The following is a 27071-nucleotide window of genomic DNA, read 5'->3' on the forward strand; positions in this document are numbered from 1 at the left end:
GCGCCCAGGGTGTTCACAAAGTGCCTAGCTGTAGTAGCAGCGGCACTTCGCAGGCTGGGGGTGCATGTGTTCCCATATCTCGACGATTGGCTGGTGAAGAACACATCCGAGGCAGGAGCCCTGCAGTCCATGCAGATGACTATTCGCCTCCTGGAGCTACTGGGGTTTGTGATAAATTATCCAAAGTCCCATCTTCTCCCAGTGCAGAAACTCGAATTCATAGGAGCTCTGCTGGATTCTCGGACGGCTCGCGCCTATCTCCCAGAGGCGAGGGCCAACAACTTGTTGTCCCTCGTCTCGCGGGTGCGAGCGTCCCAGCAGATCACAGCTCGGCAGATGTTGAGATTGCTGGGCCACATGGCCTCCACAGTTCATGTGACTCCCATGGCCCGTCTTCACATGAGATCTGCTCAATGGACCCTAGCCTCCCAGTGGTATCAGGCTGCTGGGGGTCTAGAAGACGTGATCCACCTGTCCACGAGTTTTCTCGAATCCCTCTATTGGTGGACAATCTGGTCCAATTTGACTCTGGGACGTCCTTTCCAAATTCCTCAGCCACAAAAAGTGCTGACAACGGATGCGTCTCTCCTGGGATGGGGAGCTCATGTCGATGGGCTTCACACCCAAGGAAGCTGGTCCCTCCAGGAACGCGGTCTACAGATCAACCTCCTGGAGTTACGAGCGATCTGGAACGCTCTGAAGGCTTTCAGAGATCGGCTGTCCCATCAAATTATCCAAATTCAGACAGACAACCAAATTCAGACATGTACTATGTCAACAAGCAGGGGGGCACCGGATCCCGCCCCCTGTGTCAGGAAGCCGTCAGCATGTGGCTCTGGGCTCGCCGTCTCGGCATGGTGCTCCAAGCCACATATCTGGCAGGCGTAAACAACAGTCTGGCCGACAGACTGAGCAGGATTATGCAACCTCACGAGTGGTCGCTCAACTCCAGAGTGGTGCGCCAGATCTTCCAAGCGTGGGGCACCCCCTTGGTGGATCTCTTCGCATCTCGAGTGAACCAGAAAGTCCCTCAGTTCTGTTCCAGGCTTCAGGCCCACGGCAGACTGGCATCGGATGCCTTCCTCCTGGATTGGGGGGAGGGCCTGCTGTATGCTTATCCTCCCATTCCTCTGGTGGGGAAGACTTTGTTGAAACTCAAGCAAGACCGAGGCACCATGATTCTGATTGCTCCTTTTTGGCCGCGTCAAATCTGTTTCCCTCTTCTTCTGGAGTTATCCTCCGAAGAACCGTGGAGATTGGAGTGTTTTCCGACCCTCATCACGCAGGACGAAGGGGCTCTTCTGCATCCCAGCCTCCGGTCCCTGGCTCTCACGGCCTGGATGTTGAGAGCGTAGACTTTGCCTCTTTGGGTCTGTCAGAGGGTGTCTCCCGCGTCTTGCTTGCTTCCAGGAAAGATTCCACTAAGAGGAGTTACTTCTTTCTGTGGAGGAGGTTTGCCGTCTGGTGTGACAGCAAGGCCCTAGCTCCTCGCTCTTGTCCTACACAGACCCTGCTTGAATACCTTCTGCACTTGTCTGAGTCTGGTCTCAAGACCAACTCTGTAAGAGTTCACCTTAGCGCAATCAGTGCATACCATTACCATGTGGAAGGTAAGCCGATCTCAGGACAGCCTTTAGTTGTTCGCTTCATGAGAGGTTTGCTTTTGTCAAAGCCCCCTGTCAAGCCTCCTACAGTGTCATGGGATCTCAATGTCGTTCTCACCCAGCTGATGAAACCTCCTTTTGAGCCACTGAATTCATGCTATCTGAGGTACTTGACCTGGAAGGTCATTTTCTTGGTGGCAGTTACTTCAGCTCGTAGAGTCAGTGAGCTTCAGGCCCTGGTAGTCCAGGCCCCTTACACCAAATTTCATCATAACAGAGTAGTCCTCCGCACTCACCCTAAGTTCTTGCCAAAGGTCGTGTCGGAGTTCCATCTGAACCAGTCAATTGTCTTGCCAACATTCTTTCCCCGTCCTCATTCCTGCCCTGCTGAACGTCAGCTGCACACATTGGACTGCAAGAGAGCATTGGCCTTCTACCTGGAGCGGACACAGCCCCACAGACAGTCCGCCCAATTGTTTGTTTCTTTTGACCCCAATAGGAGGGGAGTGGCTGTAGGGAAACGCACCATATCCAATTGGCTAGCAGATTGCATTTCCTTCACTTACGCCCAGGCGGGGCTGGCTCTTGAGGGTCATGTCACGGCTCATAATGTCAGAGCCATGGCTGCGTCGGTAGCCCACTTGAAGTCAGCCTCCATTGAAGAAATTTGCAAAGCTGCGACGTGGTCATCTGTCCACACATTCACATCTCATTACTGCCTGCAGCAGGATTCCCGACGCGACAGTCGGTTCGGGCAGTCAGTTCTTCAGAACCTGTTTGGGCTTTAGGATCCAACTCCACCCCCCGAGGGCCCTGTTTGTTCTGTTCCAGGCTGCACTCTCAGTCAGTTGGTAAATTTTTTAGGTCAATCTCAGTTATGTCCTCGCCGTTGCGAGGCCCAATTGACCATGGTTGTTGTTTTGAGTGAGCCTGGGGGCTAGGGATACCCCATCAGTGAGAACAAGCAGCCTGCTTGTCCTCGGAGAAAGCGAACGCTACATACGTGTATAAGGTATTCTCCGAGGACAGCAGGCTGATTGTTCTCACAAACCCGCCCGCCTCCCCTTTGGAGTTGTGTCTTCCCTTGAAGTGTATTGTCTTGCTACATACTGGACTGGCCGGCTCGAGCCGGTTTCCGGCGGGAAGACGGCTGCGCATGCGCGGTGCGCGCGGGCGCGCGAGAGCTAGCAAAGGACTTTGCTAGGAAGATTCCGATTGGAGGGGCTGCCGAGGACGTCACCCATCAGTGAGAACAATCAGCCTGCTGTCCTCGGAGAATACCTTCTACAGGTATGTAGCGTTCGCTTTCTTGCTTGTGTGACTTTCCCTGCTTGTCAGTGGAGAAGACCTAAATTTTTCATAGACTAGATAATAAATTGCACAACAACCCTCCTTCCCTTCTGGAGTTTAGCTTAGCTATAAGACTGAAGGTGCTCACTTGGAGACAGCTATACAAGAACGTCCACAAATGCTTAGAAAACTTCTAAGCTTTTCTGGGCTTTAAGTGCTCTGAATGTCACCTGCTTGTCTGACTTATTATCCTGCTGAGTATGGAGAACTGCTGTTGTAGGTAACTAAGTTGGTACTAAGCAATATTGACAAACTTTAATTCATCATGCTAAGCACATAGTATTTAACATTTGGAATCTAATTTTATTTAGATCTCGTTAGTCTCTTTGCAGTTCTAATCACAGAAAGTTGAATTGAAAGAGTACTAATTTGAAAATTCATTGGTGCCAGAGGTATTGCTGGTCTAGGTACTTTGATTTTAAAAGTAATGTTTAGTTTTGTTCTACTTTACCTAATGTTGATTTTGTGTACCTTTTAGCAGGACTAAAGGATTTCTCTTTACAGTTACAGAGCTTATAGTCCACTATTATCAAATGTAGTTCAAAGCAGATAAGAGAAACTACACCAAACATCTAAGAACGTACTTTGAATTATCAACAGAATTATAACTAATTTACTGTATTCAAAACATTTCCTAAAAAAATAAGTTTTGAGCATCTTCTTAAAGCTAACAAAACTGGGCAAAGGTTTTGTGATTTTAAATTAATCTTCAGTGGATGGTTAGATTTTTCATTATTTTGAAATTAAAGAAATGTTTGTTACTGATAGTACCCGTAAGTCAGTTTTCATAGCAGGTTTAAAATTTTGTTGGATTTTAGGTCAGCTACTAATGTGGTAGTCTGGGCAATATTTAGAAGAAATTTGAAGGGTGGTTCTAGAGTGGGTGGCGGTAAAGTGGGGTAACCTTTTTCTTTTTTTTCTTTTTTTTTCCTTTTCCCTTTGGCATGGCACTTCTTTCAAAAATTTTTCATGTGCTTAGGTACATCCAAGCAGAAGCCAAGTTCCCAGCAGGTACCAGATCAGGACCTACTGTCACCATTTCACCCATACCAGCCTTTGGAATGCATAGTAGAAGAGACAGAGGGCAAGCTTAATGAACTTGGACAGAGAATAAGTGCCATTGAGAAAGCGCAACTTAAGTCATTGGAGTTGATTCAAGGTGAACCCTTAAACAAAGATAAGATTGAAGAACTGAAAAAAAACAGAGAGGAGCAAGTCCAAAAGAAAAAGAAAATATTGAAAGAGCTGCAGAAGGTGGAGAGGCAGTTACAGATGAAAACTCAGCAGCAGTTTACCAAAGAATATTTGGAGACCAAAGGTCAGAAGGATGTTCCACCACTTTTGCAGCAGCAGTGTCCACATAGAGGTGTTTTCCCACAAGTGGAAGCGGAAGAATGTCCACCAGAGGAGAACTTTTCAAAGTTGCCTCAGGTAGACACTGTCTTGCCTACAGATAGTCAACAGCAACTACAAGCACCCACAGAACAAATGGGCTGTGCACCCGTCCAACCTTTACCAGCTCCACTTCCTAATCTCTCCAGTAATTTAGGGTGTACAGCAGCCATTTCTGTTGAACTGGAGAAAGTATTGGGTAATCAGCCAATCGTAGAACAGCAACAAATTGCTGGACATGGGCAGGGGCTGTTAGTTCAAGCACCAGATGGATTAATGGTTGCAACTCCAGCACAGACACTTACAGACACCCTTGATGACATAATGGCAGGTAGGTTAAGAAATAAGTGTGCTCTTTTTGTGTGCAGTATTTTTTCTCTGAATTTGTGTGGTTTAAAAACATTCTTTTAAAAAGAAAAGGAGAAAGCAAGTGTGCTTCCTTTAAAAGTGCAGTGGATTCAGTTTCAGTTCAAATTGTGCCAGTTAGAAGAACTGTCAAGAACTTGAATTGGCGTGGAGATGGCAGTCACAGCTCTAGGGAAGAGAGTTCAAAAAAATCATGTAGTAGCTACTGCAGGCCACAGGTTTCCTGAGGTTTTAGGAGAATTACTATCTGGTGCTCTACTTATCCCTTTTATCATAAATTATCATGAGTGAGGGTAGAGCAAGTTCAGTATGGGAACTAGCCAGGACAAAAAAAGTCAGTCTGTTGAGGTCAGAATTTATAGTTACATATTCGGCTAACCTACCAGTATCTTAGATATTTGGCAATTTTGGCACTATTTCATTTAAACTACTAATTAGCCTCCCGTTAAAAAATAAATATATGCCCCTGTAATCAAATTGTTGTATGATATTCAAGATTTGTAGTTGCCTGTGACTGATATTTGTGTTACTATTAAAAGATGAGCTTCATTAATTTGGAGTCTGGGATGGTGAAGGATGTGATCATTTTAAGTGTCATATTTACTCCAGTGTACAAAATTAGATCTCATTTGCAGGTAGATTTCCTAAATTAGAGGGGGGTTTAAGATTTCACTTTTTTTTTTTTTTTAATTTTTAACCTGTCGCTCTTTGGACTGTTACTTTTTCATTGGCTAGCTATGTAGATGACGGGTGAAAGTTCCGTTGTCCACCAGAAGACCTGAATCTGTACCTAGCTGTATTCCGAAGTGGCTTGTCATGCTCAGAATGTAGTATTATGAAATAGAACTACTTGCTGATACTTAATTCTTCTGACTTTCATGTAGTAACCCCTAGTCATTGCATATTGTTCTTAGAAAAAGAAAATTTGTCATGGCTGACAGTGTCTTCAGTGCTAAACTAGACTAAAGGATGCACTGGTAGACTCTTTGGGGAAGCTGGTACATTGATGGTACTGTACTTAGTTTTAGCCAGTGGTGTTCATACCTGACTCATGAGTAAGTGTGCCACCAGAAAAGCAAAAAATAGAACAGGATCCTCAGATACAAATGGAAGTATAGTGATGTCAAGCAAAAAGACCGGAGCCCAGCAAATATAAATGAGTATTAAGTGTACAATACAGGTAAGTTATTACATCTGTAAATTCATTCTTTATATTGAAACATTGTAGAGGGATAAACATGCAAGGGGATGAAACTGGGGATAATAAGCTGCCCACATAGTATACAGTTTGTACATGCAAGCTTTGCACCAATAATCAAATCAAAATGAAAGTGATGTATTTAGTTTTGCTTTGATTATTGCCCTAGGAAATGGTACCCAAAGATTTGCACCTACTCTTTCTGTGGGTTCTTTTCCTGAGTAAATCAATGCACATAGCCTTTGAAATGCCAGACTCTGTGCATTTTTTTTCCTCAGGTGACCTACCACCAACTGCAGAAATGACTCCAAATAGTACATACTGTAAAACATAATTTCACCCAGAATGAGGATGGGAGCATGTTTCTGTAGATACATTGCTGTTCTACCCAGCACAGATTGCGTATTGCTGTCACTGGTTTGAGGTTTGTGGAGCTAGAATCCTGTCCTTGTATTACACTTCTCATAACCTTTACAGATGGTCTTGAGTTGCATTTAAACTTTTAGCAAACGTAGACACCTTTTTAATATGGAACAAAATAGTTGGAGTAGTTCTTAACTATGACTGTCATATTGGAGTTCTTTTTTTTTAACTTCCTTTATATCCAAAGATTTTTCCTTAAAATTATGAATATTCATCAAGTCCAAAACATCCTAGTCTACAAATTTTATTTTGCCTAGGATGGTTTTTCCTTCCTTTCAAGATAAAGGCCTGTCATCTCTGCGTACCATTAATCTACACTTGGGTGGGGGGGGGGGGGGGGGGGGGAGGATGAATCAAAGGCAGAAATAAAGCTTTCTAACGCAGAAAGAAGCCCTGAAGGGTAGCCTGGAAAACTCCTTTTGATATTGGAGATAGTAATCTGTTAGAAAAAGGGACAGTTCTTTGGATAAGAAGCATTGGTGTTGAGCATAGATGGGAAGTTGGTCAAACCCAGATCCAGCGCAAGTGTGTTAGGTATCCTAGGTGAACATTCAGCCTTGTACCTCTCCTACCTACCTACACCACATATATAATTGACTTTAGAAAATTATTAGGCACGTGTATGAATGCTTTCTGCATTTATGCTAAGGATTATTTTTATGAGAGAATATAACTGGATATTTAAAAATAGAAAACAGACATTCAAAGTACAGCAGTCTGAGCATAAGCTACTATGAAATCTGTATTAAATTCAAAACGTATACAGAAAATATGCCATAGCAAAGCAGCTTAACTCAGGATTTAAGAAGCATTGTGGAGGCTGTACTGTAGATATATTGGGCCCTAGTCCATCAGTGCAATTCATACTGGGAAAGCAGAACATGCCAGACAGCAACAGATCACTTCTTATAAACTAAAGGTTTAATCTTTCACCAGGGCGCACATACTAACAGACCCCACCAAATATAAAATAAAGGACCACACCTTACAAATGTGCAGACAGAATCTGAACTTAAAAACACTAAGGCCATGCTTCTGGAACAACAGTATGCCCGATTAACATTTAAACGAAAGAAGCTATTCTTGCTAACCTGGGACAAATACATTCAATCCTTGTCTCATAGAGCTCGCAGCCTAGTGCTCAACATGTTCCCTTGAAAGGACGAACTAAGCAGCACTGAGGATTGCTGAAAAGGATACGAGGGGTGATTTCAGTCAGGGATATCTAAGAGGCTTTAACATCAATGAGATGGGACCACACTGAGTCGGATAAGGGAGGGTTGGAGGAGGGAGGGGGGTAGGAGAGGAGAGACAAGGGTTGTTAAAGTTATCATACAGTTTGATGAAAGTTTAATAGATATAGAGATTTAATTGCATAACAGTACACCACCAAGGATGGAGGGGACATTGATCATTGAAAGACCAGAACCGTTAAGGTCCGGAAGATGAATGAGCAGACAGAACCTCTATCTTATTACTACCAGCTAATTAAGGCTGTGACGGAATATTATAGGGGGAAAAGGGGGGAGGATTTAATGGCAAGATTCCTAGTATTAGATAGATCAGTACAGATAAGATCCTGGAGTTTAACGGCAATTAAGAGGGATGAAGTAAGGGGTTGGGAGGAAGGGAGAAAATGTTAAAAATATATGAAAAGGTTTATGTATCAGATGACATCTTTTTTTTCAATTTTTGATTTTTATTAAACAGCCAAAATAACAGTTTGAGTCCGCAGACTCCAATTCTATCCATCAATCCAACTTAAACAACACATTACATCCTTGCATTTTCTCCCGTACATCAATCCCCTTGTATCCTCCCCCTCCCTTTACCCACCCCCCTACCTCCCCCCAACCTCCCCCCCTTTCCCCACTCCTCAATTTTCTACAGTCCATATTCCTATACTTTTCCCATTACTCCATCCAAATGTATCCATTCCTCTGCTGAAGGGCGATATCGCCCTCTGCGCCTATCTGTTAATTTCTCCATTGTGACCACCATTTTAAGTCTCTCTATCCAATCCTGCCCCACCGGGCCCTTTGTTTCCATTTCAAGGCTATAGTAGATTTTGCCGCAGCCAGACCCATTCTCTTAATACGTCATTGCCACTTCTTCCCTCCCTTGTTCCCCAAACCCAATAAACACCAGGTAGGATCGCACGGAAATAGTTGCCCCACCGCTTTAGTTAAAGAATTCGTTACCTCCTCCCAATAGACTCTTATTACCGGGCAGTCCCACCATATGTGAATGAATGTGCCCTTCTCCCTCTCACACCGCCAGCAGAGATCAGATGAGTGAGGGTACATAGCTTTTACTTGATCCGGCGTATAGTATCAGCGACTTAATATTTTATATGCGTTTTCTTTGAGTAACACACACAAAGAAGCTTTTTTCACCTCAAGGCATACCTTCTTCCAATCTGCCTCACTAAGTACTTTATTGAGATCCCGCTCCCAGGTTTTCATATACGCTAATTTTACGAAGTCCCTACCCCTAATATCATACAATTTTGAAATCCCTTTCCCTCCCACGTCTATCTCCCCCCATAAGTTTTCAAGTTTTTCACTTTCCTTTGGGCTTTCCTTTAACCACCTTTCTTTCAGAATATAATTTTTAATTTGGAGATATGCATATAGATCTGTGTCTGGCAAATCATACTCGTTTTGAAGTACTTCAAAGCTTTTAATGGTTCCTCCATCCATACATTCTCTAAACCGAATCAATCCTTTTTGGAACCAAGATTTGAATACCTTATTCTCCCCACCCCCTGGGAACCCCGGTTCTTGAGTGATCCAAGCATATGAGGATCGGTTCTGTGTGCCCCTTAGCTTCTGTTTAAGTATGCCCCACAAAGTGAGTAGATGAGATACAAATGGATTTACTGACACGCTTGTAATTGGTCTCTATAGTGGAACCCCACAACAGTGCATCCAGCCTCCCCTCCTGGACAAAAATCTGTTCCAACCGTGTCACATGAGAATAATCCACTTTACTCCACAACCCAATCTGTTTAAGTTGGGCTGCCCAATAGTACCAAGTTATATTTGGCATACCCCGCCCACCTTGTTCTACGGCCCTCCACATAACCTGCCTAGATAATCTCGCTGTTTGTCCCCCCCAAACAAACTGCCCCAACTCAGCTTGAATTTTTAATAGCTCCCCCTTTGGAATAGGAATTGGTAGCATTTGAAATAGGAATAGCAACCTGGGAAGAATGTTCATCTTTACAACTGCTATTTTCCCCCACCATGACAGCCAACCTGTCCTCCATCTGTTTAAATCCCTCCTTATTTCTCTAATGAGTGGTACATAATTCAGCTGGTACAAAATACTGAGGTCTCGAGGTATGTGGATTCCCAAATAGCGAAAGCTGGTATCCACTATACGAAATGAGAAAGTCCTCCCCAATTGCTGCAGTTCTTGACTCGTTTCTGTTATCCCCATTAGTTCCGATTTATCAAAATTCACTCGGAACCCTGACAGCTTACCAAAGGAGTTAAGTTCCCTTACAAGAACCGGTAATGTCATCAGCGGGGACCCCACATAGAATAGAATGTCATCAGCGAATAGTGCCATTTTGTGCTCCCTACCCCCTATCCTAACCCCTTTAATATCCTTTAGCAACCGGATCCGCTGGGCTAATGGCTCTATTGATATAGCAAACAATAATGGGGAAAGGGGGCAACCCTGCCTGGTTCCCCTTCGAATACTAAATTGATCCGATCACCCCCCATTAACCTTAATACGTGCTACCGGATCCGCATATAGCCCCTTCACCCAACCTACAAAGGGCCTCCCCATTCCCTGCTCTAACATAACCTCCCACAAATAGTCCCACTCCACCCTGTCGAATGTCTTCTCTGCGTCGACCGTTAGGAGGGTTAGTGAGTCCCCTCGCCTCTGTGCTCCCCAAGAAATATTTAAAGTGCGCCTTATATTGTCGGCCACCTGACGTTGTGCTATGAAGCCTGACTGGTCTTCATGTATAAGGGATGGCAATATCGATTTTAATCTATTTGCCATAATTTTGGCTAAGATTTTGACATCAATGTTTAACAGCGATATCGGGCGGTAAGACCCACAAACCGTCGGATCCCTCCCTGGTTTTAACAATATTGATATTCCCGCTTCTTGCATACTAGGAGGTAAACCTTTTTCCATAAAGCAGGCATTTCCTATCCGCACTAACAAGGGTCCCAGCTCTTGTTGGAAAATTTTGTAAAATTTAGCTGTGTACCCATCAAGCCCAGGAGATTTCCCCCCCGGTAATCATCTTATAACTCCTAAAACCTCCTTCAAAGAAATCGGGGCTTCCAGCTCCCATCTTTGCTTGGCCGTGACCCGTTGCAATTCTAAATCTCGTAAAAAGTTTCGAGTCTCCTCCCTAGGAGCTACTGATTCTGAGGAATACAATTTTTTATAGTATTCCACAAATTGTTCTCTGATCTCCTCATCCTGGTGATACATTGTATCTTTTGGGCCTTTTATTTTTATAATGGTATTTTTTATCCTTCTCTCCCTGAGCCCCCTGGCCAACATACTTCCCGCTTTATTACTAAACTCATAGAATTTCTGCTGCATTAAACTTCTGTGGAACTCCATCCGCTTCACCTGTATCTGTTGTAAAGCGGCTCTCCACTTTTTAAGCTCCTGTAGATGTAATGTTCCTCCCTCTCTTTGGTGTAAGGCTTCCATTCGAACTAGTTGCCTTCGAACCTCTAACTCATGGGCTTCCCTCTCCTTTTTCTTTTGTGCCCCCTTTTGTATAAGCTTACCCCTTATAACTGCCTTCATAGCATCCCACAGGATCCCCTCTGTGACTTCCCCGTTGTCATTTAAGGCCAAATAATCTTTTTTGGATCCCCGGATTTCCTGGCAATCAGCCTCACTATCAAGAAGTGATTCATTAAGTCTCCATACTACTCCCATTCTTCTTTTCCCCACCCCCCGCATGGAAATCCATACCGAGGAATGGTCTGATGCATGCATACTTTCAATCTCTGCTTTATGAATTTCACCCCACCATGTTCTGCTGCACCAGATAGCATCGATTCTTGCGTACGTTCCCTGTGTGTGGGAGTAGTGAGTATATTGTTTTTGATTCAGATGCTGCAACCGCCACACATCTATCAGATCTAATTCCCTCATCAATCTAAGTAGCAGCCTCCTAGGGTACCCTCCCCCTCCCGTCCTTCCTTTGGAATGGTCTATCTCCCCCATTGGGTAATTAAAATCTCCCCCCAATACTACCATCCCACCCACAAAAGGAATCAATTTTGCCCTAATCTTGTCATAAAACCTGCCTTGCCCGACATTGGGGGCATATATGTTAACTAGTGTGATTAACTGATTGTTTATCCTACCCTTAATCGCCAGGCATCTACCATCGTCCTCACAATATTGGGCCTCGCAGGTGAATTGCAGATTTTCTTTCACATAGATTATCAGCCCTCCCGTTTTACTTCCCTTAGGGTCCGCTAATGCATAGCCTTCTCCAAGACCCTTATTCAGGATTAATGATACTTCACGTTTCCGAACATGGGTCTCCTGGAGCATTACAATGTCCCAGTTCATTCTGCGCAGTTCTTTGAAGATAATACTTCTCTTACCCGGACTGTTTAACCCATTAACGTTCCATGATCCCACCCTCAGCCCCCCCCCCTCCCCCCCCAATGCATTCCCCCCTCCATCCCCCCTTTTCCCCCCAAACCTCCCTTGCAACTGGCTTGCTCCTTTTCCTGCCAGTTTGCCCCTAAGGAAGTACGCCCTCCCCAGAATCAAGCTAAACAAGCCTTTAACTTTAAATTTAACTCTCCCCTTTTCAACCCTCCTTAAACATTTTCCCAAAACATTCACCAGTTTAAACATACAACAATTTTCCTTCTTTCACCCTCATCCCTCTGATCAATATGCAGTATTTACTCAGTCCAAATCAGGTTGCATCTCCATTCTCTGACCCAGGTCTCGCTGCACGAGGGGATATGTGGCCTTTCCCCCTTTCTACTTTCTTCCAGCCATTCTGATTCTTCCTTCCCGGACTTCGCTGAGGAAGCTGAGTCTCGTTGCCTTCTCTTGGAACATCGGTACATCCCATTTCACGCAGGACCTTCCAGGCTCCCTGGTGTGAATTGAGCTTGCGCGTTGTGTTACCCACTGTTATTTGTATTCCAAATGGATGGAGCCACCTATAGCGAAGCCCCGCCTTTTGAAGATAGGTAGTAATTTCCTTAAAGTCTCTCCTTCTTTGTAGCGTCTTTCTGGCAAGATCTTGGAATATTTTAATTTTGCCAGATTTCCATTCAATGTCACCCAAGGTTCTTGCTTTTTTCCACACCTTTTCCTTTATGGTATATTTGTGAAAACACGCCACTATATCTCTGGGCACTCCTCCCCGCTGTGGTCCCAGGCTTCTGTGTGCCCTTTCGAGTTCTATCAGATCCATTGTAATTTGCTCTCCTTCACTCTGATCTTGCTGAAGCAAATGAGCACAGATCTCCTGCACTGTTTTCACTGAGTCCTTATACTCCTCCTCCTCGGGGATCCCCTTAAAACGCAAATTGCATCGACGGGAGCAATTCTCCAAATCTTCCATCATCAGGTCCATTTCTATTTTCGCTTGCTGTTCCGTTTTGAGGGCTGCCCTGAGGTCCCGCACTTCCTCCGTTATCCCCTCAGTCTTTTCTTCAGCTTCCGTGAGCCGGTTACCAATTTCCCTCATTTCATCATGTAATTCCGCCACCGCAGTGTGGATGCTACGCCTGGTCGCCACCATCTCTGCCTTCAGTTCCTTAAACCATCGAGCGAGATCATTTTTACTTATCTCCGCATCGCTGCCAACGGGCTCCTCGGGGTCCGGGTCGGATTCAGTTTCTTCGGCGGCCATTTTGGTGCCTTGTGTCACCGCCCGATGTCCCGATCCCTGGCCCTTGCTCGCGGCATCTGATGTAAATTTAAATTTGGCCAGCTTCTTCCTAGCTGCCATCTGCACTTTTGGGAGTGTTTGGGAGAAAAAATCGCTCGATTTAAACGGAAAGAGTTCTTATTTTCGCTCCGGAGCTAGCTGAGCTCTAGCATTAAGCAGCCATCTCCCGGAGCTGACGTCACTTCCTCCCCATCAGATGACATCTTGTTTATCTGTTGTTTTGTACTCCTTAATTCTCTTGATAAACCTGTCTACTGTTTTTACCAATTAAAAAAAGATTTAAACATAAAACACTAAGGCCAGACTTACAGATTCTTACACACACAACATGCCAGAATATTGTGAATAATGCAGTTCTGTAGAAATAAAGGTATTCCTGAAGCTGACATTCCATTACTATGGTGTTAGAGATTTTCAAAATGCTGTAATTGTACTTTACTCTCTGCCCCTGCCCCCAGCCAAAAAAACCCATAAAACATTGGGCTGTTCCTTTTGCTCTTTGTTCATGCTTTCCTAAGTCCTTTGCTAAGGGTTTCCTTTTCTCCCCCTCTGGTAGTGATCATTCTTTTTTTTTTTTTTTTTACTCCTTCCCCTGTCTTCAATTTCCCTTTAACTTCTCACCTACTTACAGCTTTTCTGTACTACTCACCTCTCCAGTTCATTCCTTCCTCTGCTGTCATCTTTCCTTCATCTTAAATCCCTCTCTATCACCCCTCCTTTTTCTCTCCCCTGCCTATCCTTATCACCCCCAGTTCCCACCATCGCTCATTCTCTCTTCTGCCTTCAGCCCTCTTCTTTCACTTTCTCCATTTCTACCCTTGGTCCCTTCACAGACCCATCCTTTCCTTCTGTCTCTCGCACTCTTCTCAACAGTCCCCTGCTTTCTTTTACTGCCTCTAAACCTTTACTAGTCTCTCAAGCCACATCTCCATGTTTCTTTACTCCTGTATCCCACAGTACATCTAAAACACCTGTATCCTCACTCGTTACCACTGTCCTCATAATCAGATTCGCCACTATGCCCTCACCTAATCCCTGGGACTCCTCACTTTTCCCATTCTTGGTCAGTTTGACTTTGTACTCTTTTCTCCTACCTATATCCCCCTACTCACTCAGTCTATGTGCTTAGCAAAGATGGGGATGATGGTAATCTGCTCTTCCCTGTTTCCTAGTCCCCTTCCTCAGAATGGTCCCATCTTGTTTCCCCCCTCCCCCCCAGTATCGGTTGCCCCATCGGTCATCTGCTTCTTGCCTCTTTTCTAAGCATACATTATTTTCTCACTCAGCATCTCTGTGCCTCTCTCCCTATGATCCTTTAGATTAATTAGGGAGCTGGAACAGCCATGGGAGTCAGTCCCTCTGTTCCTTAACAGTTACACTGTTAAACTAAAGGCACCACAAATTGCAAACACTATTATACTCATGGGCAGGACTTTTATTGTGAGATCAGCAATAGGAAGGAAGTACCACCGTGAGTTTGGGAATTGTTCATGGTGTGTAGTTAAATCAGACCTGAGCCCTAGGGAGGCTAGGGACTGACTCCTGCGGTGGAGAGGCACAGAAACAAGGTGGAAGGCAACTGTATTGATTTCCATTCCCCAGTTGATTGTGCTGCTAATGTCCCTGGTCAAACCAGATTGTATCAATTTCTTTGCTATTGAAAATAGTTTGTTCATTCAGATACTTTCTATTATTTCATAAATTTATTTCATAAGTCATGTGTTTAGGCTTTTAAAAATCTATTAATTTCCAAATATGCAAACATTGCAGCTTTATAAGTTTTCTGTTTGAGCTGGTAAAATGAGAATCTTCAGCTGTCGACTAAACAAAATATTACTGCTTAAATCAAGAATCTGAGCAGTTTTTAAAGGATGTTTTGCCTTTGCTTTAATAATTTCCATTCTCCGAGGACAAGCAGGCTGCTTGTTCTCACTGATGGGTGACGTCCACGGCAGCCCCTCCAATCGGAATCTTCACTAGCAAAAACCTTTGCTAGCCCTCGCGCGCCGATGCGCACCGCGCATGCGCGGCCGTCTTCCCGCCCGAAACCGGCTCGTGCCGGCCAGTCTTCTTTTGTCTGCGCTCGGTAAGGTCGTGTTACGCCATTTGCGCCCCTTAAGTTGACCTCGCGCGTCTCTTTTGACTTCGCTAAGAAAAAAAAAAAAAGGATTTCGGAAGAAGACCTTTTCGGTCTTTTTCCCTTTCCTCTATTTCCAGTTTTTGCCCCGGTAAGTTTCTTTTTGTCTTCGGGGTAGGCCCCTTTTGAGGCCTCGGGTCGAATTTTTTCTCCCCCTCTTTTTGGTGCCTTACGCAATCACGAGTTGTGATCTCGCCGGCGTGATTTTTCCGCCCATGTCATCGAAGTCTCCCAGCAGCTTCAAGAAGTGCACCCAGTGCGCCCGGGTAATCTCGCTCACTGACAGGCACGCGTCGTGTCTTCAGTGTCTGGGGGCTGGGCACCGCCCGCAGGCCTGTAGTCTGTGCGCCCTTTTACAAAAGCGGACCCAGGTAGCGAGATTGGCCCAGTGGAACGTTTTGTTCTCGGGCTCTTCGTCGGCATCGGCACCGGGAGTATCGAGTGCATTGACGTTGACAGCGTCCAGACCTCCGTCCTCGGCCGTGACTGCATCGAGTGCATCGAGGCATCGACCCTCTGCATCGGGGCTGAGACATCGGAAGGCGGCGTCGGTGGTACCGGGACCTCCACTTCTGCTGATGTCGTCGGACGGTGGTGCTTCGACTGGAGTGCAGGTGAGGGCTGTCCATTCCCCTGCTGGTGGCGGTGAGCCTTCGGGTGGGTCTCCCCCTACCCTGAGGGCTCCTGCGGTACAGCCCCCCTGAGACTGACCTTCGGCCTCGGCCCCGAGGAAGCGACGGCTGGATTCTACGTCCTCGTCGGTGCCGGGAAGCTCCGGTAACATGCTTCGTTCCAAAAAGTCGAAGAAGCATCGACACCGGTCCCCTTCCCGTATCCGGCACCCAGTAGGCATCGGCACCGAGAGGACCGCTCACCCTATGTTCAAGAGGTGTCGATGCGCTCCACTATGGACAGCCCGGAACAGCCTCCACGCCCGGAACAGACTCTGACATCGATGCCTGCATCGGCTTCCACGTCTTTCTCCACAGCCGCTCTGCACGAGAGTCTTCGGGCCGTCCTCCCAGAGATCCTGGGAGAGCTGTTGTGCCCTTCCCCTCCGGTACCGGGGGTGCTTGCGCCTCCGGTACCGTCGAGTGAGGCGCCGGCTGGCCCCTTGCCCGGGGTGAGGTCTCCGACATCGGTGCCGCTTGCGGTACCGACTGCGGGCCCCTCCCAGGAAGGCTCCCCGACGACGTCGGCGGAGGGAGCTTCGCCGGTGCGGGCGAGGGAGTCTACCTCTCGACGCTCCCACCGTGGCCGTGGTTCCACGGAGTCGAGCCGGGCACGGCTTCAGACACAGGTCCGTGAACTTGTGTCTGATACCGATGGTGAGGCCTCGTGGGAGGAGGAGGAGGACATCAGATATTTCTCTGACGAGGAGTCTGATGGCCTACCTTCTGATCCCACTCCCTCCCCTGAAAGGCAGCTTTCTCCTCCCGAGAGTCTGTCTTTTGCGGCCTTTGTCCGGGAGATGTCTACGGCCATCCCCTTCCCGGTGGTTGTGGAGGACGAGCCCAGGGCTGAAATGTTTGAGCTCCTGGACTATCCTTCTCCACCTAAGGAAGCGTCCACAGTACCCATACATCATGTCCTCAAAAAGACATTGCTGGCAAACTGGACCAAGCCATTAAGTAATCCCCACATTCCCAAGAAGATCGAGTCCCAGTACCGGATCCATGGGGACCCAGAGCTGATGCGCACTCAGTTGCCTCACGACTCTGGAGTTGTGGATTTGGCCCTAAAGAAGGCTGAGTTCTAGGGAAAATGCTTCGGCGCCCCCGGGCAAGGACTCTAGAACCTTAGACTCCTTTGGGAGGAAGGCCTACCATTCTTCTATGCTCGTGGCCAAAATCCAGTCTTACCAGCTCTACACGAGCATACACATGCGGAACAATGTGCGGCAGTTGGCGGGCTTGGTGGACAAGCTCCCCCCTGAGCAAGGCAAGCCATTTCAGGAGGTGGTCAGGCAGCTGAAGGCGTGTAGAAAATTCCTGGCCAGAGGGGTGTATGACACCTTTGATGTTGCGTCCAGGGCCGCTGCTCAAGGTGTGGTGATGCGCAGACTCATGGCTGCGTGCCTCCGACCTGGAGAATAGGATCCAGCAGCGGATTGCGGACTCGCCTTGGAGAGAAAGTCGAACAGGTGGTAGAGCAGCTCCACCAACGGGACACCGGGTTCGACAAGTTCTCCCGCCGGCAGCCTTCAGCTTCTACCTCTACAGGTAGACGATTTTTGGGGGGAAGGAAGACTGTTCCCTACTCTTCTGGTAAGCGTAGGTACAATCCTCCTTCTCGACAGCCTGCGGCCCAGGCTAAGCCCCAGCGCGCTTGCTCTCGTCAGCAGCGTGCTCCTCAACAAGGCCCCTCGGCTCCCCAGCAAAAGCAAGGGACGAGCTTTTGACTGGCTCCAGCAGAGCATAGCCGACATCCAAGTGTCAGTGCCGGGCGACCTGCCGGTCGGAGGGAGGTTGAAAGTTTTTCACCAAAGGTGGCCTCTCATAACCTCCGATCAGTGGGTTCTCCAAATAGTCCGGCAAGGATACACCCTCAATTTGGCCTCCAAACCTCCAAATTGTCCACCGGGAGCTCAGTCTTACAGCTTCCAGCACAAGCAGGTACTTGCAGAGGAACTCTCCGCCCTTCTCAGCGCCAATGCGGTCGAGCCCGTGCCATCCAGGCAGGAAGGGCTGGGATTCTATTCCAGGTACTTCCTTGTGGAAAAGAAAACGGGGGGGATGTGTCCCATCCTAGACCTAAGGGCCCTGAACAAATATCTGGTCAAAGAAAAGTTCAGGATGCTTTTCCTGGGCACCCTTCTCCCCATGATTCAGGAAAACGATTGGCTATGCTCTCTGGACTTGAAGGGCGCCTACACGCACATCCCGATACTGCCAGCTCACAGACAATATCTGCGATTTCAGCTGGGCACACGTCACTTCCAGTACTGTGTGCTACCCTTTGGGCTCGCCTCTGCGCCCAGTGTGTTCACGAAGTGCTTGGCTGTGGTAGCAGCGGCACTTCGCAGACTGGGAGTGCATGTGTTCCCTTATCTCGACGATTGGCTGGTAAAGAACACATCCGAGGCAGGAGCTCTGCAGTCCATGCAGATGACTATTCGCCTCCTGGAGCTATTGGGGTTTGTGATAAATTATCCAAAGTCCCATCTTCTCCCAGTGCAGAGACTCGAATTCATAGGAGCTCTGCTGGATTCTCGGACGGCTCGTGCCTATCTCCCAGAGGCGAGAGCCAACAACTTGTTGTCCCTCGTCTCGCGGGTGCGAGCGTCCCAGCAGATCACAGCTCGGCAGATGTTGAGATTGCTGGGCCACTTGGCCTCCACAGTTCATGTGACTCCCATGGCCCGCCTTCGCATGAGATCTGCTCAATGGACCCTAGCTTCCCAGTGGTTTCAGGCTGCTGGGGATCTAGAAGACGTGATCCACCTGTCCACGAGTTTTCTCAAATCCCTGTATTGGTGGACGATTTGGTCCAATTTGACTCTGGGACGTCCTTTCCAAATTCCTCAGCCACAAAAAGTGCTGACTACGGATGCGTCTCTCCTGGGGTGGGGAGCTCATGTCGATGGGCTTCACACCCAAGGAAGCTGGTCCCTCCAGGAACGCGATCTGCAGATCAATCTTCTGGAGTTACGAGCGGTCTGGAATGCTCTGAAGGCTTTCAGAGATCGGCTGTCCCACCAAATTATCCAAATTCAGACAGACAACCAGGTTGCCATGTATTACATCAACAAGCAGGGGGGCACCGGATCTCACCCCCTGTGTCAGGAAGCCGTCAGCATGTGGCTCTGGGCTCGCTGTCACGGCATGGTGCTCCAAGCCACATACCTGGCAGGCGTAAACAACAGTCTGGCCGACAGGTTGAGCAGGATCATGCAACCTCACGAGTGGTCGCTCAACTCCCGAGTGGTGCGACAGATCTTCCAAGCGTGGGGCACCCCCTTGGTAGATCTCTTCGCATCTCGAGCAACCACAAGGTCCCTCAGTTCTGTTCCAGGCTTCAGGCCCACGGCAGACTGGCATCGGATGCCTTCCTCCTGGACTGGGGGGAAGGTCTACTGTATGCTTATCCTCCCATACCTCTGGTCAGGAAGACTTTGTAGAAACTCAAGCAAGACCGAGGCACCATGATTCTGATTGCTCCCTTTTGGCCGCGTCAGATCTGGTTCCCTCTTCTTCTGGAGTTATCCTCCGAAGAACCGTGGAGATTGGAGTGTTTTCCGACCCTCATCACACAGAACGATGGGGCGCTTCTGCATCCCAGCCTCCGGTCCCTGGCTCTCACGGCCTGGATGTTGAGAGCGTAGACTTTGCCTCTTTGGGTCTGTCAGAGGGTGTCTCCCGTGTCTTGCTTGCTTCCAGAAAAGATTCCACTAAGAGGAGTTACTTCTTTTTATGGAGGAAGTTTGCCGTCTGGTGTGACAGCAAGGCCTTAGATCCTCGCTCCTGTCCTACACAGACCCTGCTTGAATACCTTCTGCACTTGTCTGAGTCTGGTCTCAAGACCAACTCTGTAAGGGTTCACCTTAGCGCAATCAGTGCATACCATTACCGTGTGGAAGGTAAGCCGATCTCAGGACAGCCTTTAGTTGTTCGCTTCATGAGAGGTTTGCTTTTGTCAAAGCCCCCCGTCAAACCTCCTACAGTGTCATGGGATCTCAATGTCGTTCTCACCCAGCTGATGAAACCTCCTTTTGAGCCACTGGACTCCTGCCATCTGAAGTACTTGACCTGGAAGGTCATTTTCTTGGTGGCAGTTACTTCAGCTCGTAGAGTCAGTGAGCTTCAGGCCCTGGTAGCCCAAGCCCCTTACACCAAATTTCATCATAACAGAGTAGTCCTCCGCACTCACCCTAAGTTCTTGCCAAAGGTTGTGTCGGAGTTCCATCTTAACCAGTCAATTGTCTTGCCAACATTCTTTCCCTCGTCCTCATTCCTGCCCTGCTGAACGTCAGCTGCACACATTGGACTGCAAAAGAGCATTGGCCTTCTATCTGGAGCGGACACGGCCCAACAGACAGTCCGCCCAATTATTTGTTTCTTTTGATCCCAACAGGAGGGGAGTGGCTGTGGGGAAACGCACCATATCCAATTGGCTAGCAGATTGCATTTCCTTCACTTACGCCCAGGCTGGGCTGGCTCTTGAGGGTCATGTCACGGCTCATAATGTTAGAGCCATGGCAGCGTCGGTAGCCCACTTGAAGTCAGCCACTATTGGAGATTTGCAAAGCTGCGACGTGGTCATCTGTCCATACATTCACATCTCATTACTGCTTGCAGCAGGATACCTGACGCGACAGTCGGTTCGGGCAGTCAGTGCTTCAGAATCTGTTCGGGGTTTAGAATCCAACTCCACCCCCCTAGGCCTATGTTTATTCTGTTCCAGGCTGCACTCTCAGTTAGTTGGATAAATTGTTAGGTCAATCTCAGTTATGTCCTCGCCGTTGCGAGGCCCAATTGACCATGGTTGTTGTTTTGAGTGAGCCTGGGGGCTAGGGATACCCCATCAGTGAGAACAAGCAGCCTGCTTGTCCTCGGAGAAAGCGAATGCTACATACCTGTAGAAGGTATTCTCAGAGGACAGCAGGCTGATAGTTCTCACAAACCCGCCCGCCTCCCCTTTTGGAGTTGTGTCTTCCCTTCTCTTTGTCTTGCTACATATGAGACTGGCCGGCACGAGCCGGTTTCGGGCGGGAAGACGGCCGTGCATGCGCGGTGCGCATCGGCGCGCGAGGGCTAGCAAAGGTTTTTGCTAGTGAAAATTCCGATTGGAGGGGCTACCGTGGACGTCACCCATCAGTGAGAACAATCAGCCTGCTGTCCTCGGAGAATACCTTCTACAGGTATGTAGCATTTGCTTTATGTCCTGAAACAGCTTGTTCAGATGCTGTTATAGCAACAAAGTCCTTGTTAAAGAAGATACCCAATTTTTTTTTTTGGGGGGGGGGGGGTGGTGGTGGAATCAACTAGTTTTAAATTGTACCTGGCAAACACGTTGGCCTCTATGGAATATTCAAACTCCTCTGGTCCTAAGTATCTCTCAAAATACAGATAATTTAACTTCTCACCTCTGCTCACTGTGCAGATACACTGATGCTGGCCCCTGGAATGTGACTTCTGTATACCATGAGCCTCAATCAAATGCAGTACTCTCAAGCATGTGGTACACTGAGTGCCACAGTTTTGGTATACCCATATAAACCTAAAATCTCCCATACATGGGAAAAAATATGCATCTCAATATCATGTATCTGTATAACTCACAACTGAAGAGGTATTAAAGATCTATAAAATAGTTATAATGACCACTTAGATAAGAAAGGAAGGATATAAAAGTCTGAGAGAAACAATGCATGTTTGAGGTTCCTGTAGTAATGCATCCTAGACTCCATTGTGAAATACAAAGAAAAACAAGTTCAGCTAATCTGCCATGGTAATTAACACATTGTACTGGTATTATATAGTACATTTGTTACGTCTCTGCCCCTCTATTCCGTTCATAACCCATCTGCTGGCTTAAGCAAATAACCCGTTTTCATGAAGTCTTCTTCCTCGGAGGATCCACTCTTCTGTTCAGTGTCTATATTGGTCTGCTGGCATGTAGATGGTGCAGTCCTTTATTCTGTGAGCTAAATGGGCATATGATTCCAGTGGTACAACTGAGGCTTATTTGAAGAGCCAGGAGACTGCATGTACCATCTCAGGCCCAATCTAACCACAAGTGTTGCTGTAGTGCAATAGCAGGTGATGACTTACTGGGTCACCCAGGATCACATTCCATGGGCAAATACCATGGAAGAGCATGAGAGAGTATATCCAGTGCCAAATTAAGCTGTGATAGCTGCAGCAGATAAGTACTAACCTGTATTTTCATCATTTCCTTCATGCGCTAGCCACTCAAAGCAAGCTAAAACAAAAGATCTTGTTTAAAGAAAAAAAAAAGTATCCAAACCATCCTCATTCCATAATTTTAAGTGCGGCTTGTTTTTTCATAGAAAAATTAATAATTTAAAGTTCATCCCTATCTGGGTTGGAGTGAACAAATGAATCTGACCTCGGATCTATAATAGGGTGGATTGAGAGTAAGAGGGCAGGAACAGGCTGATATGGATGAGGTGGTAGGGATACCAAAAACATTTTTCTTTAGTGAACATAAGCATTGCCATACTGGGACAGATCAAAGGTCCATCAATCCTAGTATCAAGTACCTGGCAAGATCCCAGAACAGTAAAACAGATTTTATGCTGTTTATCCTAGAAATAAGCAGTGGATTTTCCCAAATCCATCTTAATAGCTTATGAACTCTTCTTTTAGGAAATTATCTAAACCTTTTTTTTTTTAACCTTTCCTTTCCTTTTTTTTTTTTTTTTTTTTTTTAATAATCCTGCTAAGCTAACTGCCTTTATATTCTCAGGCAATGAATTCCACAATTTAATTACTCATTGAATAAAGAAATATTTTCTTTGGTTTATTTTAAATTTACTACCTAGTGGCTTCATTGTGCGCCCCCTCCCCCCACCCAAGTCCTAGTATTATTGGAAAGCGTAAAGAAGCATTCGTTAGCATCCCTCCAAACTAGTCAAGATGCTTGGGTAATACATGCCTACCAGCAGAGGGAGACTTGAGGACACATGCCTTTAAAAACTATATATCCTCCTTGTTCAGACCCCAGCCAGCCAGTATTTCTCGGTCTCCCAGCAGAGGTGGATGTGCAGCCTCTGCAGTCTTGCTGGTCTGGTAGGCCCTGGGGGGGTTGTTTGGGGTTTATTCCTGGTTTTCAACTGTGCCCATGTACTGAAGAGCTAAAAACGAAAAACAATTCAAAAACCAGAGACTTCTGGTTTTTACTGTGCTTCATAAGTGTTGGTCTGCAGGGACCACACTACCCCTTGGGGTGTCACACCCAGGTGTCTGGTACATATTCCTCTTCTGCCCTCCCTTCTGGAGTGGGCTTCTATGTGCCTCAGCTACCGAGTCTCCGGGAGCCTTGAGTGCCCTGTAGCTGGTGAACTGCTTATAGCAACTCTGGTTCAAAAGAAAAACTCTGAAGAAAATCTTAATAGCTTCTTTCACCTTACTTTTTAACCATACTAGTTGTCATTTGGCTTGTCTTCCTCCTTTTTTTTTTTTTTTTTTTAATACATAGAATATATCTGATATGGACTTTCAGGGTGGTATTTTTGAATAGCATCATGTCAGATGCAAATTTTTGACCTTTGCAGCTGTTCCCTTTTTTTTTTTTCTTAACCATCCTCATTTTATTATAGTGTCATTTTTGAAAGTTTAATGGTAATGTATTGAATTTCCTGTGTGTACTTCAGATATTATATCAAATCTGATCATGTTATGATCACTGTTATCAAGTGGCCCCGGTACCATTGCTTCCTGCACCAGATCATGTACTCCACTGAGTTCTAGGTATAAAATTGTAGGTTCCTGAACTAGATGCTTCATAAAGCAGTCCTTGATTTCATCAGGCAACCTTACTCCCTGATGTGCCCTGATGTTAGCAGTATCGGGTTAATTGAAATCGCCCATTATTGTTACTCAGTTTGTTAGCCTTCCTAACTTCTGTTAACATATCTGCATTATTGGAATGCTTCCTTATCTGTGGGTAAGAACATAATAACCACACTGGGTCAGACCAATGGTCCATCTAGTCCAGTATCCTGCTTCCAACAGTGGCCAATCCAGGTCACGAGTATCTGGCAGAAGCTCAGTTAGTAGCAACATTGCATGCTACCAACCCAGGGCAAGCAGTGGCTTCCCCATGTCCATATTAATAAGACTAAGGATTTCGTCCAGGAACTTGTCCAAACCTTTTTTTAAACTCTGATAGCTGACCGCTGTTACCATATCCTCTGGCAGCAAGTTTCAGAGCTTTTAACTGTTCTTTGAGTGAAAAAATTTCCTCCTATTTGTATTTCCATGTCATTTCAAGTGTCTCCTGGTCTTTGAACTTTTTGAAAGAATGAAAAATCTATTCACTCTTAACCTGTTCTACACCACTCAGGATTTTAACTTCTTTAGCCTTTGGAATTCCATCCCCTTTATTATTTTGGTCGTTCTGCAAGTTTAATCACCTCTCATCCATATCATTTATAAACGTTAAATAGTCCCTGGCCGGATGGGTTTCCCGCCAGAATTTATTTGGACTTTATTCCAGGCCTGGCAGGCGGGGCCGTCGCAAGCGCAGCCCCCTAGTCTTGGGAGGGGGCGGGCTAGTGCTAAGAGACCACGTGTAGAGTGGTCTGAAGACTGTTTTTTCTCCTCCGGAGTCAGAGGGCTATTATAGTCCCCTGGAGGAGTAGGAGGGGTCGTTGGCTGGATATGATAAAGAGCTTGCTTTGCCGGGGTAGGACCCTTCGGTGGTTCGCATTTTTCACCGGGATGAGTTGTCTGATCTTATTGAACAGGTGTTGGCGACTCTCAAGTTTAAGGCGACAGCTCCGGTGTCGGACGAGAAGCAGGATCCGTTGGTTAAGGGGATTAGGCTTACTTTCCCTATGAACGTGGATCTGCGAGAAATGATTACTCAGGAGTGGCATTCACCAGAAGCTCAGTGTAAGGTGGCTCGGGCCATGGCTAAGCTCTACCTGCTTCCGCAGGAGGATAGAGATTCCTTCAGGCCTCCAACCGTGGATGCTGTGGTGACGGCAGTGACTAAGGCTACAGCTATTCCTGTGGATGGGGGGGGCTGCGTTGCAGGATCCTCAGGAAATTGGAGACGTTTCTCAAGTGGAGTTTTGATTTGTCTGCCTTGGCGTTACAGGCGTCAGTTTGTGGAGGTCTGGTGGCTCGGGTGTGTTTCCGCTGGGCTGAGCGGCTTTTAGATAGTCCGCAGGCTGATAGGGCCTCCTTGGTTGAAGATTTGGCAAAGTTGGAGATGGGGTCGTCCTTCATGGCTGATGCGCTGTACGATTTGTTGCGGGCTTCGGCTAAGAACATGACCCTAGCAGTGTCAGCTCGTCGGGCCCTGTGGTTGCGGGGCTGGGTGGCTGATGCTGCTTCTAAGGCAAAGCTGTGTTCGCTTCCGTTTAAAGGTTCTTTGCTTTTTGGGGAAGAGTTGGATAAGTTGGTGAGGGGTCTTGGTGATGCTAAGGCTCCTCGCTTTCCAGAGCTTTGTCCTAAGGCTGCTAGGGGATCCGCGGTGCACGGCCAGTTTCAGGAAGCTCGGCGATACCGACCTGGTAGGTCCTTTGGTGGGACTAGGGGTCGTTTTTTCCAGAGAACTCAGTCCTTTCGAGGTGGTCGCTGTGGAGGGTGAGGTTCCTCTACGGGAACGACCGGTGCGTCCCGTGTTTCGCAATGATGGCTTGGGGACCCAGTCTCTGGTTCGCGTGGGGGCTCATTTACGCTTGTTTTACCAGAGGTGGGTCCAGATCACGTCAGATCAGTGGATGCTGCAGATTGTGCGAGACGGATATGCGCTAGAGTTCGACGGTCCTCTGTCCGACTTTTTCCTCGTGTCTCCTTGTCATTCAAGGCACAAGGCGAGAGCAGTGCAAGAGACTGTCGCATCTGGTCAATTTAGGAGCTGTAGTACCGGTTCCTCCAGGAGAGTGCGGAAAGGGTGGTTGTTCCATTTACTTCGTGTTTCCCAAAAAGGAGGATTCCTTTCGGCCCATTTTGGACCTCAAGAAGGTCAGTGCGGCTCTGAAGGTTCCTTCCTTTCGAATGGAGACGTTACGCTCAGTCATTGTAGCGGTTCAGGAAGGAGAGTTTCTGACGTCTTTAGATCTGATGGAGGCTTACTTGCACATTCCCATCCTAGAGGCACACCAGCGTTTTCTTTGCTTTGTGGTGTTAGGGAGACACTTTCAGTTTTGTTCTCTTCCGTTTGGCCTGGCAACAGCTCCTCGCACCTTTTCCAAGGTCATGGTAGTGGTGGCGGCTGCGTTGCGTTTGCAGGGTATTTTGGTTCATCCGTACCTAGACGACTGGTTGATTCGGGCCAAGTCAAAGTCAGAGAGCGAGGAGGTCACCGGCCAGGTGGTGACTTTTTTGCAGTCACTCGGCTGGGTGGTCAATCTGGCCAAGAGTCACCTTGTTCTGTCGCAGTCCCTAGAGTATCTGGGAGTCCATTTCGACACAAAGAGAGGCCGGGTGTTTTTGACAGCTCCTCGCATTTCCAAGCTACAGTCTCAGATCCGGCAGCTCTGAGCTCAGAGGGCGCCTTCGGCGCGGGAGTATCTTCAGGTTTTGGGTCTGATGACAGCATCAATAGAGGTAGTGCTCTGGGACAGAGCCCACATGAGACCGTTGCAGGGAGCGTTGTTGTCTCGTTGGTCCTCTCAGTTCCAGAGTTTGGAGGAGAGGCTCTCGCTGCCGGAGGTTGCTCATCGCAGTCTTCGCTGGTGGCTCCACTCTCCGAATCTAGCGAAGGGCATGCTGCTGGACACTCCAGACTGGGTGGTGCTGACCACGGATGCGAGTCTGACAGGCTTGGGGGGCGCATTGTCTGGGTCAGGTGGCCCAAGGGCATTGGACGTTGGAGGAGGCGAGTTGGTCCATCAATCGCCTGGAGACGCGAGCTATTCGGTTGACTCTTCGGTCCTTTCAGAGTCTTCTAGACGGCAAGGCAGTCAGGGTTCTTTCCGACAATGCCACGGCCGTCACGTACGTAAATCGACAGGGGAACGAAGAGTCCAGGGTTAGCTGT

At 47.3% G+C, this 27071-nt stretch overlaps 1 protein-coding gene across 1 annotated transcript in view; it reads left to right on the top strand.

Moving 5' to 3' along the window:
• Window positions 1-27071, top strand: part of LOC115476533 (ankyrin repeat and KH domain-containing protein 1-like) — a 321971-nt gene that overhangs the window by 155707 nt on the left and 139193 nt on the right. Inside the window, 1 exon segment of the mRNA XM_030212956.1 lies at window positions 3934-4677. Coding sequence (XP_030068816.1) covers window positions 3934-4677 — 744 coding nt within the window.

Source organism: Microcaecilia unicolor, chromosome 8, assembly GCF_901765095.1.
Source record: "Microcaecilia unicolor chromosome 8, aMicUni1.1, whole genome shotgun sequence".
Taxonomy (NCBI): domain Eukaryota; kingdom Metazoa; phylum Chordata; class Amphibia; order Gymnophiona; family Siphonopidae; genus Microcaecilia; species Microcaecilia unicolor.